At 38.6% G+C, this 17,822-nt stretch overlaps 3 protein-coding genes across 15 annotated transcripts in view; 1 reads left to right on the top strand and 2 right to left on the bottom strand.

Moving 5' to 3' along the window:
* Positions 1–432: 432 nt before the first annotated feature.
* Positions 433–7,474, bottom strand: arsg (arylsulfatase G). Of its 7 annotated transcripts, none has more exons than XM_053640721.1 (13): positions 7,348–7,416; positions 6,018–6,152; positions 5,269–5,506; positions 4,932–5,119; positions 4,655–4,700; positions 4,356–4,466; positions 4,117–4,254; positions 2,708–2,901; positions 2,428–2,508; positions 2,029–2,137; positions 1,820–1,940; positions 1,614–1,704; positions 433–1,210 (listed from the first exon to the last, which is right to left on the bottom strand). In XM_053640721.1, the coding sequence occupies exons 2-13, from the start codon at positions 6,085–6,087 to the stop codon at positions 933–935; spliced, it is 1,665 nt and encodes a 554-aa protein (XP_053496696.1). In that variant the 5' UTR covers positions 6,088–6,152; positions 7,348–7,416; the 3' UTR covers positions 433–932. The 7 variants fall into 7 exon arrangements, with proteins under 7 accessions (XP_053496696.1, XP_053496698.1, XP_053496700.1 ...); XM_053640723.1 differs by having other exon boundaries at positions 4,117–4,251; XM_053640725.1 differs by having other exon boundaries at positions 6,043–6,152.
* LOC128617554 (monocarboxylate transporter 7) lies at positions 6,058–13,883 on the top strand. Of its 2 annotated transcripts, XM_053640732.1 has the most exons (7): positions 8,379–9,643; positions 9,744–9,869; positions 10,007–10,261; positions 10,375–10,518; positions 11,300–11,428; positions 11,658–12,467; positions 12,587–13,883. In XM_053640732.1, exons 3-7 carry the CDS (start codon positions 10,024–10,026, stop codon positions 12,739–12,741), a joined length of 1,476 nt encoding a protein of 491 aa, XP_053496707.1. In that variant the 5' UTR covers positions 8,379–9,643; positions 9,744–9,869; positions 10,007–10,023; the 3' UTR covers positions 12,742–13,883. The 2 variants fall into 2 exon arrangements, with proteins under 2 accessions (XP_053496706.1, XP_053496707.1); XM_053640731.1 differs by lacking the exons at positions 8,379–9,643; positions 9,744–9,869 and adding an exon at positions 6,058–6,163.
* The window catches only part of LOC128617558 (archaemetzincin-2), a 5,204-nt gene continuing 1,242 nt past the window's right edge, over positions 13,861–17,822 (bottom strand). For 5 of the 6 annotated variants that reach the window (XM_053640737.1, XM_053640738.1, XM_053640739.1 and 2 more), the window contains 5 exons: positions 17,666–17,822; positions 17,372–17,500; positions 14,838–15,001; positions 14,409–14,585; positions 13,884–14,235 (listed from right to left, as the gene is read on the bottom strand). The exon at positions 17,666–17,822 is cut by the window's right edge and continues 17 nt beyond it. In XM_053640737.1, coding sequence (XP_053496712.1) covers positions 14,104–14,235; positions 14,409–14,585; positions 14,838–15,001; positions 17,372–17,500; positions 17,666–17,822 — 759 coding nt within the window. In that variant the 3' untranslated portion in view covers positions 13,884–14,103. Of the gene's footprint in view, positions 14,236–14,408; positions 14,586–14,837; positions 15,002–17,371; positions 17,501–17,665 lie in introns of all 6 variants that reach the window. The other variant, XM_053640742.1, reaches the window with a different exon arrangement.

The raw sequence follows: 17,822 nt of genomic DNA, 5'->3' as shown, positions 1-17,822 counted from the left end.
ACTAATGGCAGTGTTTATCTAACCACATCATGGAAGAGGAGACTGACCTTTACTTTTAACAAATGATTTTCCCAGAAGGGCTACAAAGTATAGAATTTTTAGCAATCTTCAACAGTTGCTGTCCTGCAGAGATTTTGAGAAAACAAAATCACACTCAGTATGCCTACAGGGCCGGCCACAAGTGTAACAAGGACAAAAAAGTTATGAAACTATGCCGGTGGTGTTTTGACAGCTTTGTTACATCTGGAGCTTATGAAACTCTTCTAACATTTTAATTTTAGATATACACTGATGTAAAATCATGTGAATAAAACAGTTCTTTAACAGCAGTTGATATTATAATTCAATAATGGTTTTTATGCAAAAATATTATTTTATATAAAAAAAGATGTGACCTGCATACACTATTAAAACAGATGATTCACACAGTCATTGGGGGATTAGATTATATTGCAATGCAGCATAATAAAACATTTATCTTAATCTTTCATTCATTCATTCTTCTGAAATAATCTTGTTTTTATCTTGGTCAAAGTCGTGGTCCAGAGCATGTCCAAGGAACACTGGGAGCAAGGTGGGAGAATTCACACCAGATAGGATGTCAATCCATTGTACGGCACCACAAACATTCACATGCCTATCCACCTACCTACATGTTTTGGACAGTGGGAAGACATCACAGAACTCAGAGGAAACCCAAGTGAACCCAGGGAAAGTAAAAAGTAACCTGCGTTCAGGATTGAACCAGGAACGCTGGAGCTATGGGGTGGCAATGCTAACACTACACCTCACTTACAGTCTACCTAGCTGTAAATTCTTTTAGGAACATTGAAACTATCTGCATGTGACTTCTTGACTTTGTGCTCTTCCTTCCCTTCTGTACACAACATGTAGTTTATGCTTAAAAACAACTGTGTATAAAGTCAAAGAGTTTAGTGTGGACTATGGCATCTACAGGCAGGGTTCTGTGGTTGACAGCAGGGGACTGCACTCTGGGATACAGTGTAATCTGCAGTAGATACATTGTCTGTTGCAATATCCCATAGCAGCACCTCACGCTCTCTCTCCACTTCCTTGAAGACAAGTTGATACTCCTCACTGGCCGGGTCCAGAGGTGACCCTTCTGCTTCATCCTTGTTCAGGTTAAAAATCAAAGGGGGATCATGAAGCTCCTGCTTTCCACTTCCTCCACCACAGGCTTCTGCACCACCTGGCAAAGTGAAACAGAAGTTCATGCCTTCAGTGTCTGAGGAACTTGCAACAGTGTAAACATGCATATTGGAAAGTATCTAAAGATTTGTACTTAAAGCACATACTGAAATGATGACATCATTTTAATGTTAATATAATATAATGTTAATACAATCCATGTAACAAGGTCACTGATGTGGGACTGAAGGTAATAATTAGCATTCTGATTTTGTTCGCAAGTGGCACAATACTGTTTAGCCGAACACAGACCATTCAGTTTATTCGTGACAGATGTAAAGAATAATTTTATGAGGGCATTAGTGTCAGTTTTCACTCCCTATTTCCAATACTGTTAAATAATAGTCACTCTTTAAATGTGGTTTATTTCATATTAAAAATGTAAGTCATGAATTATACCAGACCTGTAATGTAAAAAGCTTTGTAATGTCCCAGTCTGACAGTCTGTAAATCTCCAAACTGCCCTGCTGCCCCACTGTTTGGATGCATGAGACTCTGATGATGGAAAACACCAACAGTTATACTCTCTGCTATTGTGTATCCCAAATTCCCTTTTATAAACTCTATTTTCTATCTCATGCTGAGCCACAGTTTATAAAAGTGGTCCTGCCTTATGTCCTGTATCAGATCCATGGAGCAGGATGTGTGTTACATCAATGCCATCATAATGACGGTCTGAAGGAGGGTCCACACCGGCTAAGGAGAGGATTGTTGAAAAGATATCCATACCACTAAAAATAAAAAGGAAAGAAAGAAGTCTTTGTAAAGTCAGTAAAAAGTTTTCTTTACTTTTAGAAGCTCAGCAAGAAGTTCTTCTACCTCAGCAGGGCATTGCTGGTGGTGTTGGGTGATATGTGCCCTGGCCAGATGACCACTGATGGAACTCGATGGCCCCCTTCCCAGGTGGTCCTCTTGGCTGAGCCTCCACCTGATCACCAGAAAACTCAATAACTTCACTGTACGAAAGCAGTGCCCTTTAAGATTAAAACATCTGTACACACAGGGATTCGCAGTGGTTTTATCATATTGTGGCTCCTACAGAAATGTGCCCAGACATACTACTATAAAAGCTATAAAGCCTTATAAATACTTTAGAAATACTACTCACACTACACATTATAATAAATGTATAATAGGACAAACCAAAGAACCCTTAATAGTTCTAGATCTTTTCTAAGAGTGCATGAACATGGTATATTGGTGGTTTTGGTTCATTACCTTTGCTGGTCTGCCACTTCCCTAGAAAAGGCCCAGCACTCCCAGCAAACTCACATTTTTGCTCCCATGGACCATTATCACCTAAAAGTTTCATATTAAGACCTTAAGATCCACGGCTCTCTCAAAACCCTGAAATGCTATTACTCCATAAACTACTAGCAGCTTTTAAAAAAAATTACTTTCACTGCCCACTATGACCTGCAGAAAATTGTCACCACTATCAGTGTATATAAGAGGCTTAATGTACACCTGATAATTACAGTTGATATTTGAGACTTACCAGTAAACCATATAAGTGTGTTCTTCATACTAAAGGCCTCAGCTGCAAGTTTTATACTCCCCACCATACTGTCCATATCACGAAGACTGGCTGAATAAGCTTCCTTTGCAGTCACATTCAGGAAGCGATTATGGAACAGAGGAACATGCATATGGGCCAGAGCCACATACAGCAGGAAAGGCTGCCCCCTATTCCTACAAAGACACATTTACTTGAATATTTTGTCTTATGACAAGATAAAAACAATACAATTTTATTCTTTTAAAAAAGATATGCATATACTATTATATAATCAGTTCAAATGGTTGAGTATGTATGATGTGTGATGTGAAATGGCTCTGAAGTTGTCTCAAGGTTTACTTTACAGTGTGCAGTAGTAATGTGAAAGAGGAGAAGCTTGACTACAAATATCCTGCCCACTATCCTTTTCAAAGGTCAAAGTCACGCCTCAGTGCTTGGTCAGTTAAAATAACAGGCCTGTTTGCAGACTCTGCATGTCACACTGATGGATCAAAGTCTGCCAGCTGTTTTGGACTCAAACAATTGCTTTTATACTCCATTCAAAATTATGGTAAATACTCAGATATTTATAATTTTTTTCACAATTTATTAGTATTTATTTAATTTATTTTTTTATTTATTTTTTTATTTTTTTTAACAGATAAACTGACAAATAGAGGCACAGTCATCATTTCCCCTACCCAGAAACAACAGGGGGAAAATTGTTTTAAAGACAATAATAAAAGCTTATGCTTGAAATTTGTTTCTAAGACAATTTTAAATAGTGAAGTTACTTACCATGTATGAATGTAATTGTGAATCAAAATGCATTTTAATAAGCAGTAGCTTTCATTTAGATCTTTTAGGGGGAAAAAGGAGGAAAACAGCTAAGCTACATGGCAAGAAGTATGCCACGCTTCATCAGGAATTTACAATCTAAAACAGTTTTGATATCTTTAACACTTTCCTTGGTCATTGAATAATTATTGAAGTCTTAATGGCATCATTATTAGAAAACAATAATGAAGACAACACTTCTATGGAAATCTGTGTCTAATTTTTTTACTGGACCTTTAAACATGTGATGAGTGCAACAACATTAAGGTATTACTTTTTAGATGCTCAGATATTATGTGAAAAACCATAATGACACGATTCAGAAGGATTAGTTAAGCAGTACCTTGGTCGCATGTATTAGGTACACTGGGCAAATTTAGCTGTTTCTCTTCACTGATTATTCACAAGTGGAACATGTAAGATTATTAAATATTATGAAGAAATACTTAAAATTAATTAAATACTCAAATTAACCATTACCATTCAGTTTCTTCCACCTGTTCAATCAATATCCGTGTCTGCAAGTTGGCTGTGTAGATGAACACTGATGGATAGATTCATAGGTTACATACCTTGCAGTCAATATCTGTGTAGCTACTGCTTTAGCATATTTTTCTGTGAGATCCCAAAGATCCAACGGTTGTTCAACTATACTCTGATTTTCGAAAAGAGGTAATGCTATTTTAGTGTCACATCCTCCATCTTTCCTGCTGTGTAGAAATTGAACACTTTTTAGTAAAGATATAAACATAGATTATCTATATTTTATGCCTCAGATGCACAAACTAACACATGTGACATGTCATCTCACCTACTGTGTTTACTTTGCGCACATGGGAGACAGCTGGGCAGGTCGAAACCAGGCTTATCAGTGCAGCCCATGTCATTACTATATGGAATACCAAGATAATATTCAAAACCTGTTTATATAAACAAGCAGGTGCAGTTGAAGGTAAAATATTATTGAACTGTCCTTTTTAGTGACATTTTATGGACTACAATTTTTATGTCCTGAGTTTACAGCATCTTTTTGTATATTAGTATTTTATACAGTATCTATAGGTCTATATCTAATGTGACTGCCAAAAAGTGACTTTAATGCACTTAACTCTGTGAATTGGATGGTAGGGTCCACTGTGTCCAAGATGCCATTTTCCTATAGCCAGAAATAATGACAGCATTACAATCCTTCTGACAACTTCTGAATTCCATACCAATAACTATAAATTTTTTCAGCTTTGTCACTTGTTGCTGTGGTGACAGTGTCGTTCATTAATCAGGAGCTAATCACAGCATCAGGCCTCTTGGAGCTCACTCACTGCAAAACCATCAGAATGTTAATCAGAGAAAAATTACTGAGTGATTCTTTAGAGCGTGCTGTGATTACCAATCATGGCAGTGTAATAGCCAGCATCATGTAGGAGCTGAGCAAATGTCGTCTCATTAAGTGGCAGTCCTCCAATAGACCCCTTTGCAAAATTGTGAGTGACTCCATTGCGTAAGCCGTGTCTACCAGTCAGCAGTGCAGCACGTGAAGGGGAACATGTGGAAGCAGGAGAGTGGAAGTCTGTAAACCTGCAGAAACAATCAGGTATGCAGTGACCAATTATCAGCCCTTACAGCCCTTATGTAATGTTTCCAATTTCTTTCATTACTAAAACTCTGTACCTCTTAAATACAATCGTAAAAATAATCTTAGCAATTTTATCCATGCTGCACTATACCTTTTGCCTTCCACCTTTAACATATTCAGCCAGGGGGTAGTATTGTCAAACTCATTTGTCCAGAGGTCTCCCCAACCAATATCATCAGCCAGGATAATAATAAAATTTGGCCTTTCTTTCATCTTGATCTTGTCTCCATTTTCAAAAAAGAAGTTTATGTAATACACCAGTCCTGAGAACAGGGAGCAAAATAAGAGCAGCACACAGACTCCAGCTTCTGCCATTTGGAATGCCAAATCTATTAGAAAGAGAAATAGTTATAAATTATATTCAATTTACAAAAAAAATTAAATAAAGAAAATGGATTATAAACTTGAAACCACTCAAACTATATTAATAAAGCAGTGTAAAACCAATTTAACAAATATGCACAATGAAGGCACCTATGAAACCCTCCAGCAATTAGTCAAATTTGCTCAAATTCAAAGGCAAACTAAAAGACCTCTGGCCCATGTAAGGTTCAACTGAAGTCTGTTCTCTCCCTTGAGTCCTAAGAGACCTCCTAGCCTAGCAGATATAATATAACATTATATAACAGACTAATAAACAAATATTGCTCAATTCACCTGTCCTACAAAACAGGCAGAATAGCAGAATCAAATTCAATACCTTGTTACCAGCTCAGCATATCATACACAGAGTTTAGAAGAAAAGTCTATCTATGATTTAAATACAAGTTTGGGGGGGGGGGGGGGGTTTGCTGGATTTCTCAATCAGCAATGAGTCTACCACTGTAACCCAATCCTCACAGTCCACACAGCTGTAACCTCCTACCAGGCAAGCAGCATTTTTTTTTAACAGCAACTCCACACACCACATGTACTCTTAGCTGGGAGAACACAGGATTGGCAGGTCACCAACAAAGTGTGTTTATTATCCTTAACCTGGAAAACAGGTAAGAACTTTTAGATTTTAATTTGAACAACTGTAACAAATATATTGTAAAAATTAAATTTACCCTGATAAGAGTAAAGGGTTCTGCACACAAAAGATTTAAGCAGTGGCTGTGATTGAACAAATATTTGTTAGCTATATGTAGTGCAATGTGAATCAATAAAAGCCTTTAATACTCCACTCTCAGAAACCCATCAATATTTCCATGGAATTGTTTTATTTCTATACATCTCCATTTTGCTGGAGCTTTAATCTAAAGTGATTTACGATTGAGACAGGATACAACTAAGCAGATGAGAACTAAGAATCTTGCTCAGTGACCCGACTGTGGTAATTTAGTGGTGCTGGAATTTGAACTCATACCCTTTTGATTAATAGCCTTAAACACTGTGCCACCATCTAACTGGGGCACCAGCATAACTGTGTGCCTTTGCCAGTTAAACCAGCATTAGACCACGACAAAGAGCTGTGTTACAGCAGACCTCGTTTTGTGCAGCAAGATTTACACTCTCCACAAAAAAGTGCACCTTTCAGTGTTGCTACAGTGGTACCTTTATCTTCTGTACTCTTAATATGTACTGTTCACCTGTAAATATGGTTATAGTATACCTTTTAAAAGATTTAAGGTACATTCTGACAGAACTTTACAGGTACACTATATACTGCTTTTTAGGTAAAAGAAACACTGAAGGTACAAAAGTATTTAGTGCTTCTGAGAATCTAATGAGAAGATAAGAATTTTCTTATAAAGTGACTAACAACCCCTTTTTAATGAAATTTCCAAATCAATTCAACATGCCCACTAATGTGGTCTTTACAAGATATAGGCTACAGTTATAAATCAACGACTCATAGGTAATACCTTTTTTTTTTATACTGTTTTCCACTCTGTATTCTAGCATTACCCTATATATAACGTGCACACGTGTTAGTTCAGACTTGTGCGGGTCATGTGGACTACACGCTACACACACACAGCTCATAGGAGCGACGAGTTCAGAGCGATCAGAGCGCATGCGCAATTCCGGGCTAACCAACAACATCCCAAGTTTCTGTGGTCTGGAGTGCTACAGATGTTTACCAATTTCCTAGCGCCGACAGAAAAGAGGAAAGTAGCAAGTGCGCTTCAGACCTAGCACCATACGAAGATCACCGTACATTAAAACTGATGCAAACACTTCTCACCTGAAGTTAAAACACTTTCTTCCAGAACACAGCAGTTGCTCACTCCTGAAGTGCGTAGCGTCATCTGAGCCGACGTGTTACGTAATTACGTTTCGGATCAACAGTAGCCACGTGGTAACGTGTAAACAAAAAGGAAAATTCATACTCCGCATAAACAAATAATAATATATTTCGCTCCGAAGGTTTACGGCTCTTTTTGTGTCAAGGTTCCCATTTTAGGTGTGAATTTTATTTGGCATCTGCTCCTTGGCCACTGTGAGCACACCAGCTCTGAGAGCCATTGTAAAACAACAGCATTCAGTTTGGATTGAATTAAAAAAGAGAGAATGTACCACTTGAAATACTACATAGCCATAATATTGGCCACTGACATCTACAAGAGGCAGCAGGTTACATGAACATTTTGAGCGGGTATACATAAGGCCAGAACATTGTTGTAGCACAAATCTGAAATGTTAGAGATTTAATGTAGAAGTACACAATGGTCATTAAAAGTGTACATTCGCCCCCGAGACAAAAAATGAAGTCTGACTATAACTTAAAGCATAGGACTTACGACATAATTTCTGGTATAATTTCCTTATACAATAATTCAAAGTGCTATAATCTCAAAGAGGTGTGCCCAAATATATCCAGAAGGTCATGTTCTATACCCTTAGGTCTGTTTAATATTTTAATCTTTAATGTAAATCTTTAATCCCATTGTACATTTACATTTATTATATTTGGTGGATGTACTTGTCAACAGTACCTTAGAGAAGTGCTTTGTAGTGTCCATCAAAAACATACACTCGTTCTAGTACAAAAAAGTCAGGGTTAAGGATACCATAAAGCTAATATGCCTCCCAGCTCCAGGGTCCTGGGTTTGACCCTGAACTCAGGTTACTGTCTGTGTGGGGTTCTCCCCACGGTTTCCTCTGGGTTCTCTGGTTTCCTCACACATCCCAAAAACGTGGACTGTGTCCAAAAGTTGCGTACTGTGACAGTACTGTGACAGATTCGATGCATTACGTACTACATGGCCGTTGAAACAGTACGTACTAATCAGTATGTATGTGTAGTATGAATACAATCACGGATATACTACATCCACCATGTTGGTGTTGTCATGTGACCTTCGACATCATCATAAACACAAAAATCATAAAGGGACCACCGGATTAAAGCAACCTCACTACAAACAGAAAAATGCACATCAGGAAAGTTAACTGAATTGGTAGTTTAATGTGGGCAGTGTTAACAGGCTGACGTAATTTCGTTGCCATTAGTTTGACCAATGGAGGCATGATGGAGATCACAAAAAAGGTTTCAAACACTGTGACAACTGTTTTCTTGTTTAAACCTTCAACAAGTTAACAATTTATTTGCGCATTGTTAAACAAGTTATGTTTAACCAAGGTTTAATACTTAAAAAGGGCCGACGCACTGTCTCCCGCCATTTTTGTTTTCTGAGCTCGTCCGCACAAGTTCTGTTGCATTATGGGATTTTTTATTTGCGTAGTGTCCATCGGTTGCATACTGCAAAATCTCACCGGAAGCAGTACGCCATCCAGGTATTTCTCGCCTACTGAGAATTCAGACGTACTACCCATCTGGCGTACTGTCATAGAGATAGGTGGATTGGCTATGCTAAATTGTCCCTAGGTATGAATTAGCGTATGAATGCATAATGTGTAAACAGTTTGCCAGAGATGCAATCCAGAGTTTGCCATCCAGGGTGAATTCTTCCGCCCAGTGTTTCCAGCACAAGCTCCAAATCCACCATGACCATGACCAGGATGACAAGTGGTTACTGAAGATGAATAAATGATGAATAAAACCATGTTAGAGAGGAGGACAATGTTAGTACAATGAATTGGTATAGGAAGTAATTTTTTTAAATTAGCAATCATTAAAGCTGCCAGTAAAGAGTCTTGATAAATGTATTCCTTGTATTTTGATGGATGTGGGTTCTAGTTAATCTGTGCTAGAGCCTCAGAGGGAATGTGGTGCACAGCGAGGGGTGATAAGTGCCTTCCGGTAGGTGGGAATTAGTCAATTTCTGGCTTTGTAGACAATCATCAGTGTTTTGAATCTGTTGCGGGCACCCACAGTAAGCCAGTGAAGGGAATGCAGTAACGTGGTGGTGTGGGATAACTTGGGGAGATTGAAAAAAGTGTTACAGCTGAATTCTGGATCACTTGCAGGGAGCAGGTGGCACTCAGGGGAAGACCTGTCAGGAGCAAACTGCAGTAATCCAATCTTGAGATGACAAGGGACTGAACAAGCACTTAAGCGGCCTTAGTAGAGAGAAATGGTAGAATCCTCCTGATGTTGTAAAAGACTGAGTCAGACTATCAGTGTGAGGAGAGTAAGATAGTTGGTGTCCTGAACTAGGTTGAATGCATTGTCACAAGGTATGATGAAAGAGTTATTCAAGGAGATCACAAGATTTTTGACATGGGGATACATTTCCAGAGATCTACTGAAGCTTGGCTCTACAGCAAAAAATAAAATTTTATTTCACTGTCCCATAAACTAGGGTACTTACCACTTTTAACCCTTTAATTATATAAAAAAAGTACAATCTTAAATGATATTCTAACAAATGTTACCATAGACACTGGTAAATATGTTATTTACCCCAAGTAAATTTTTAAATATATTTTTTTCTACACAGCTTTGACATCAGGGATCATGGTATTGTGGATCTTCAGATTGGGAGGTTGCCTGGGACCTAAAGTATATTCTGAGGTACCAGATGGTGGCTGGGGTTGGATTGTGGCTGTGGCCTTTTTTCTTGTCGAAGTCTTCACGTATGGAGTCATTAAAAGCTTTGGCATATTCCTCAATGATCTGATGTGTGAGTTTAATGAAACCAACAGTCGAGTTTCATGGATAGTCTCAATATGTGTGTTTGTAATGGCTTTTACAGGTAAGATATATGTGGGCCTTTTTCAAACATAGCTTTGAATGAAATCATACTTAATGTCTGTGTACCCATTTACATAACTTTCTTATCAAACTACATAATGTTTGTTGGTTCAGCACCACTGTCAACTATATTGAGCAACAGATTTGGCTGCCAGCCTGTTGTGATCCTCGGCGGATTCATAATTTGCTTGGGAACAACATGTACTGCATTCACCAGCTGCATGAATCAGATTTACATCACAATCGGGATAGTTTCAGGTAATCCGAGTCATTTGTTCTAATAAAGGTGTGACGTAAATAAGGATATACAATTGTGTAGAAATGGTGGTGCAAGATTAGTGATTATGTGTGGGCATGTACTGAAACTATGAAGATTAAAAAGTTTTAAAACCTTAAATAGTCTGCTCTACTAATAAATGCAAAGCAATTTCTTATCTTGTATCTGTATCTTATTGCACTCTTAGGCTAACTAGACAACTTGGAAACCAAGCTAGATAAATACACTGTTGGACAAAAGGAATCACCTACTGCTACTACCTTTCTCTCTCCATTCAAAACATCTAATGTTGATTTCAGAATTGGTGAAGGCTTACATAGGTTAGCTAGTAAACTTAAGTAGTTGCCAGAGGTGCCATCTAGATGATCAGCACTGGCCAGCAAAGTCATTGTTCCCTGTGGACAGAGGGGTGCCACTTTGTCTACAGGCAACATTGCTTTGGGTGGCATGAACTGATTAGATTTGATGACTTGGTGCTGCATTAAAATTTCACACAAAGTCAACCCTGACCCCTATCTGGCTAGCTATTTTGGCCTTATGACGAAATGAGGTGAACCTCAATGAAGCAGATAGACAAGATGATGTACACTGTCCACAAGTAATAGAAAGCATAAAAACCCATTAGGCCAATGCCCATTTCTCTAATCTTGTTATAGTAATTGACATTGGCTTGTTATGCTAAAGATAACAGGTAAAAGGAAAAGTAAGGAACATTAAGTGTTAACGAATTCACCATTACTTTCTGAATGTGTAACCCTGCAGGTCTCGGTTACTGTTTGACATTTCTCCCGACTGTCACCATCTTGTCCCAATACTTCAGTAGACGTCGGTCCCTGGTCACTGCCATGGCCTCGACAGGAGAATCATTTGCCATATTTGCTTTTGCACCAGGTGAGAACAGTCCTGCTCAACTATTTCACTAATGGCATGTCATCTAAATACACATGACATGACAACAATATGAATTGAATTGTTAGTTATTCACTATTATATATGATTATTATGATGATTATTATTATTAGTTCTGTTTATTTATACAACAATTCCAGGCTGTAATTTTGATATTAGTGCATTAATATCATATAAAAGTAAGTTTTATTACTTATTGCAATTTTTGCAGCGTTTACAGCACTTAAAACACATATTGGCTGGAGATACACAATGGTGGTGCTTGGAATGTTACAGGGTACCATCCTTGTCTGTGGACTTCTGCTTTGCCCCATCATAATCAAGCCAAAGACTACCGAAAGTTTTACCAAACCACTGAGAAAGCAGGAGCTCAATTACTCTCTCCCTGATACGGAACTCAGTGGCTCAATGAGCTCCAGAGACTCAGGGGTGCAGTCATTCAAGGAGTTGGAACAGGGTCTCCAAATGGGGGGACAGCAAAAAGACGGTGATGCGTTTCAGACTCCTCAATGTCAACAGGATACAACAAGGCTGTGCATAAACAAACTCATGGACCTTTCTGTGTTAAAGGAAGGAAGCTTCTTATGTTATGCTGGATTTGGTCTTTTTGCAACACTGGGCTTCTTTGCCCCACAGCTATATATTGTGGAGCTCAGTGTGAGTATGGGGACTGAAAGGGACAAGGCAGCCTACATGCTGTCAATAATGGCAGTGGCCGAGATCTTTGGACGACTCGCCATTGGCTGGATCCTGAGCTGTGGACGCATTAGGAAGATATTTGTCCTACTTGGATGCGTGTTGCTGATATGTCTAGTATTAGTGCTCTTCACAGTGGTAAAGGGCTTCTGGGGCCTGGCCGTCTGCTGTGCCTTGTATGGCTTCCTGTTAGGCAATATTGCATCCACACACATCCCCATGCTGGCCGAGGATGACATAGTGGGAATCAACAGAATGCCCTTAGCTGTAGGTGTCTACGTATGTATCCAGAGCTTTGCCGGACTTGCTGGGCCACCTTTAGGAGGTACACATTTTGAATCTCAGCTGTTTTAGTATTAAATCTGTTTATTTTTGAACAATAATTATAACTGTTGAATGCATGTTCATTTTTTGTTTCATGTTTTGCTTCAAATGTGTTTGCAGGTCTTTTGGTGGACATCACACAGAACTACAGCTCTGCCTTTTACTCGTGTGCTGCTGGTACAGGGATAGGTGCACTCTTTCTAGGGCTGGTACGTCCAGCAAAGACAGGTTTTCTGTGCACTAAGAGATCTCAGCACTTGCCAAAACAGCCTTGACTTGGACAAACTTTCAGAAACTGGCAAACATGTAGATGTCTGAGCATGTTACACTGAGTCCAAACTGAGGTAAATCTGATTTGTCACTTGTATTCAAAAACAATAATTACAGACCAAAAAAACAAAACAAAACAAGGTTATCTACCCTTAAACCTATCGAACAATCACAACGTGCCTTCAATTTGGAATATTTATGGTAGTAGTAGCTTGAGTATGAGACTGTTGTACTCTGCCTTTAACCTCATGATTTTGGACCAATTATCTTTCTTTCTCTTCCAATTAAATATGTTGCTTCTAAATCTAACTTTAGGTAAATTCAGGTCAACACACTAGTGTTAGTGCTAGTACTTTGTGCTCATGATAATCTAAAGTCAATACATAGTGTACAACTGTTTTTTCATGGTCAGTAATATGAACTCAACTGTCAATGTCTTCAAATATTCAAGTACAGTGTGACAATAAGAATGTGAGGGTCACTGCATTTGAATCTAATGCAATACTTTTACAATGACTGATCAAAGTTGTGAAAACTACAGGAACAGTTTAATTCATCATTCCAACTGTACTAGAAGTACTATACCTTATACAATTATTATATAACTATACTGTTACTAGACCTTGATTTTGTATGTTTGGAAATAGTGTACAACCCCAATTCCAAAAAAGTTGGGACGCTGTGTAAAATGTAAATAAATACCATCCAGATACCATCCCATCTTTACTTCTGATAGAATCTGCCTCTCTAAGATTTTCTTTTTATACCCAATCATGTTACTGACATGTCAATTAACCTAATTAGTTGCAAAATGTTCCTCCAGCAGTTTTTTTTAATAACACTTTTCCAGCCTTTTGTTGCCCCTAACCCAACTTTCTTGAGACGTGTTGCCGGCCATCAAATTCAAAATTACCTTATTTTTTCCTTAAAATGGTAGATTTCCTCAGTTTAAACATTTGATATGTTTTCTATGTTCTATTGTGAATAACATATGGGTTTATGAGATTTGCAAATCATTGCATTCTGTTTTTAATTTACATTTTACTCAGCATCCCAACTTTTTTGGAATTGGGGTTGTACATTCACACAGTATGATGTTTATACGTCTGGAATAGAAATATGTTTTTCACACAAAGACACTTTTTTTTTAGAATTTTTTATTTAAAGTAATGTTTCAGACAAATCTAAGTCAAAAGTGTCATACATTTAATAGTAATTTTTGTAGTAAATATTGTAATTCAACATCTGTTATTTACATTAAAGTTTCTACACAGAAGAATAATGCAATCTTGTCTCTATGAACACAACATATCTACCATATATTAAATATCATTTCTGCTTATCGTCCTTACTAACATGTAAAAGACTTAAATTGATTCATCTGCCAGTATGCTCAAACACTTAATTAACCACTGTCTGAAGTCTTGGAAAGCTAGTGTGGGTTTGCCTGACTGTTGGTCAGAATTTCCAGTTCCATTGTCTATCCACTGTAGCAAAGCCTGCAAGAGACACTTCACATTAACATACAACCCGAAGAGTAGCTCGAAATATGTCAGACAACACATTTCACTGAATATACTGGCTTTGCTCTGTATTTTAAGATGTAATTTCCTTTCTGAAATTTGAGACGGGTAACATTTTGGCATGTTCTACCTCCAAGAAACCATCATACCTTGTACCTGTCTGCAATCTTGAAGCGAATGGCACACTGTAGTTTCCTGAGGCAGATGGGACAAAGGTCTAGTGGACGACGATCTGATTCCTCTAAATGGTTGGAGCCTTGCATAACACACTGGAGCCACTGGCAGTGCTTGATACCAAATATGTGTCCAATCTCATGAGTCAGAGTCTGCCAAAGTAGTAGAAAAATAAAAACCTAAAGAATCATACTAAAATGGACAAAAATCCACAACCTGTTAAACACTAATCTTCAAAAGTCAAACACAAACTGATATAATTAAGGCACAAAACGTTATAGAAGCGATGTGGCTCTGGCTGCAATAACATCTCAACAAGCCAACTTTTTTCTTCAATGTGGTACAATCATGGTTTAATTAAGGTTTAAAAATACTATTTTGGGGTCCAGTTATGGTTGTCACACCTTACATGAGCGGAGAAGCAGAGTGCTGCTAATGGGAGGTGTGTAGTAGCCCTGGAAAACACTGTAATCCCCTGGCTTCAGTCTTATCGCCTTCTTCAGCCGCCCAGCATAACTCCTTTTGTAGAAGTCATCATCATACCTAGCAAAGCTGAAAACCCCCATTCCTACAACACAAAGGGCTTGTATTTAGACCAACTGTTCACAGCAGCTTGCGCACAAAGGATGCAAAAATAAAATTAATGTTATATTTAACTCTACTGTCTCATCACACACGATCACTGAAAGTTTAAATGTGTGCATTTTAACAGCTAATTTCAGTTTAATCATGTATTATAAGCAGAAGGTTGACTTGTTTATTAGTTGTTTAGTTTTCATCATGGGGGAAAAATGTGTTGTCAAAACATTTTCTCAACAAAATTAACGATACTTAAAACAGGGTTTGTACAAATTCTTCATAATGAAATTCCAGGACTTTGAAGGACTTTTCAAGTACTATTTGTTTTTTGTTTTCATGGACTATACAAGAGGTGTCCATCCATCCTTTCATTTTCTGTACTGCTCATCCTACACAGGGTCACGGGGAGCCAGGAGCCTTTTGCAGGGGACTGAGGGACACCCCGGACGGGGTGCCAACCCATTGCAGGGTAAAATTACACACACATTCACATACCCAGTCATACACCATGCACAATTTAGAGAAGCCAATCAGCCTACATTCGATGTCTTTGGACTGGGGGACGATACTGGAATACCCAGAGGAAAACCCAGAAGCACGGGGAGTACAGACAAGCTCCGCACACAAAGGGTGGAGTTGGGAATCGAACTGCCAACCCTGGAAGTGTGAAGCAAACCCGATAACCAGTAAACAATACTGATACCTGATTCCCCCCCCTGCCGCCCCCAAAACAAACACACACACACACACACACACACACCCATTCAAACAGTCTTTATTTTTTCTTTTTAAATTCCAAAAACAACCAATTTTTATATGGTGCCTTCTCCAGCCACGCAGGACTAAATTTGCATTTCCCAGGCATTGCTTCATCTTCAACATAACACCAGTATACTCCAGGTGAGTGACAGGAGTACTGTTGCCAACAACTTTCAGTGGAAAGTCACTAAATGTCACTAGATGATGCCATGCACTAATTAGTATATTCATTATGTCATCGTTTCGTATTTGCATTTTGCCTAGTGTCAGCTGTTTACATCTGCTTGCTTCTCTCCTACTCTCTGTGCTCACATACTGTATTTTAATACAACCGTATTCCAAATAAAGCTGTTCTCATTTACATATTTTTCTGTTTCTGTTGTCAGACAGAACGAATATGAAATGTGACAGAAACGAAACTCATTAAGAGACTACAATTTAACCAGCAGTCAGTTCCAAGCTGATGCTCTGCACTGCTAAAATCCTGATTTATAACAGCGGCATCGTCTTACAATCACCCTACACATAAGTTAAAGATTACGAGTGCGCTGTGATTTCAGCTAAATTTACGTGTAAAAACTCAAGGTACGTTCACACATACAGTGACCGGAGACCATTCATTTTCAACGAGAGCCGGCAACTTCCGGGGACATGAGCAACACCGACCAAGCAGCAACAAGCCAGACCCTTCACCCAAGATAGGAGCTACACTCCTAAAAAAAAAAAAAAAAAAAAAAAAAAAAAAAAAAAAAGTGATTGTGTTTCATTATTGTCTTTTATTTATTTATCTATTTATTTATTATCCCAACTCCCATTGCATAAATTTAAACTTTTCTCAACTTTCAAAGTTGCTGGACACGCCCACATCTAGTCGCCAATGGGCGCTGTTGCTCATGTCGCCGGAAGTCGCCAGCGCTCATTGAAAATGAAGGAGAAGGGGGGGCTGCAGCAGGGTGTCCTATTTTGAGTGAAAGGTTGTATACGTTGTATTCCTGTTCTATCAAAAATAAACACTAAAGTTTTTAGTGAGTTCGTATGTTTTTACTTTTTATAATTCAAGCAATTGGTTAGCACCACTAGATTAAAAAATGGCTATTTTCAAGGTTTTCCAGTACTTAAATTTCAAAAAGCCAAATTCAAGCACTTCAAGCACCTTGTACGAACCCTGTTAAAAAAAAATATATGCTGAATGTTCAAACTTAATTTGCTAATAATCATCCATACATTTTCTGTACTGCTTATCCTACACAGGGTCGCGGGGAGCCTATCCCAGGACACTCGGGGCACAAGGCATGGGACACCCTGGACGGTGTGCCATCCCATCGAAGGCACAATCACACACATTCACACACCCATTAACACACTACAGACAATTTAGAGATGCCAATCAGCCTACAGCACATGTCTTTGGACTGGGAGATGAAAACAGAGTACCCCAAGGAAACCCTTGATGCACGGAGAGAACATCCAAACTCCTGTTATTGCAAGGCAACATGCCAACCACTAAGGCACCATATGGTAATATCCAATAACGGAAATGTAAACATTAGAAATGTTAGCATGAACAAAATTTGACAATAAAACCTCAGTTAGATATCACCTTCAGTGAGCGATGCTTGACCAAAGACAAAATTCCAGGAGTCTTTTGGGTACAAATCAATCATGGTGATCCCAACAATGCAAAATGCATCTTTTGGCTTCCTCTGTTTCAAAAACGCCAATAGGTCTCCTATGAAAAGGAAAGAAAATGCTCACTAAAGAGCAAAGCACCACTTTTCATTCATCTGAACACTGTCTGCCCTCTGCAGGGCACTGGGATTAAGTGGCCCAAATTGTTCTAACACTTTCCAAGCAACCACAATAAATTTGCTGTAATGTATGTAATAATACTCACCAGCATGAAGCTGCAGGTTATTTGTGTTGCTGTTGACACGAAATGTGCAGCTGCTGGCTGCAACAGTCACTGCTGGTAGGAGTTTGACCGTCAGGCCGTTGTAAAATGCCTCACAGTACTCCCTCAGCCACTCCACATACTGCTCAGTGATCCCAGC

This window comes from Ictalurus furcatus, chromosome 13 (assembly GCF_023375685.1).
Source record: "Ictalurus furcatus strain D&B chromosome 13, Billie_1.0, whole genome shotgun sequence".
NCBI classification, from domain to species: Eukaryota; Metazoa; Chordata; class Actinopteri; order Siluriformes; family Ictaluridae; genus Ictalurus; species Ictalurus furcatus.
Note: the sequence above shows the minus strand (reverse complement) of the source record. Positions and strands in the feature narration are given on the sequence as shown.

Bases quoted from the DNA above. Each gene is read 5' to 3' on its own strand.
- arsg (XM_053640721.1), bottom strand. From the start codon at position 6,087: ATGTGGTGTGTGGAGTTGCTGTTAAAAAAAAATGCTGCTTGCCTGGTA. The intron at 2,509-2,707 runs GTAAGTCTCAAA...TGAAACTTTTAG, and splicing joins CACACTTATATGGTTTACTG to GTGATAATGGTCCATGGGAG. The intron at 1,941-2,028 runs GTAGAAGAACTT...TTTTATTTTTAG, and splicing joins ACCAGCAATGCCCTGCTGAG to TGGTATGGATATCTTTTCAA.
- LOC128617554 (XM_053640731.1), top strand. From the start codon at position 10,024: ATGGTATTGTGGATCTTCAGATTGGGAGGTTGCCTGGGACCTAAAGTA. The intron at 10,262-10,374 runs GTAAGATATATG...TTGTTGGTTCAG, and splicing joins GTTTGTAATGGCTTTTACAG to CACCACTGTCAACTATATTG. The intron at 12,468-12,586 runs GTACACATTTTG...ATGTGTTTGCAG, and splicing joins TGCTGGGCCACCTTTAGGAG to GTCTTTTGGTGGACATCACA.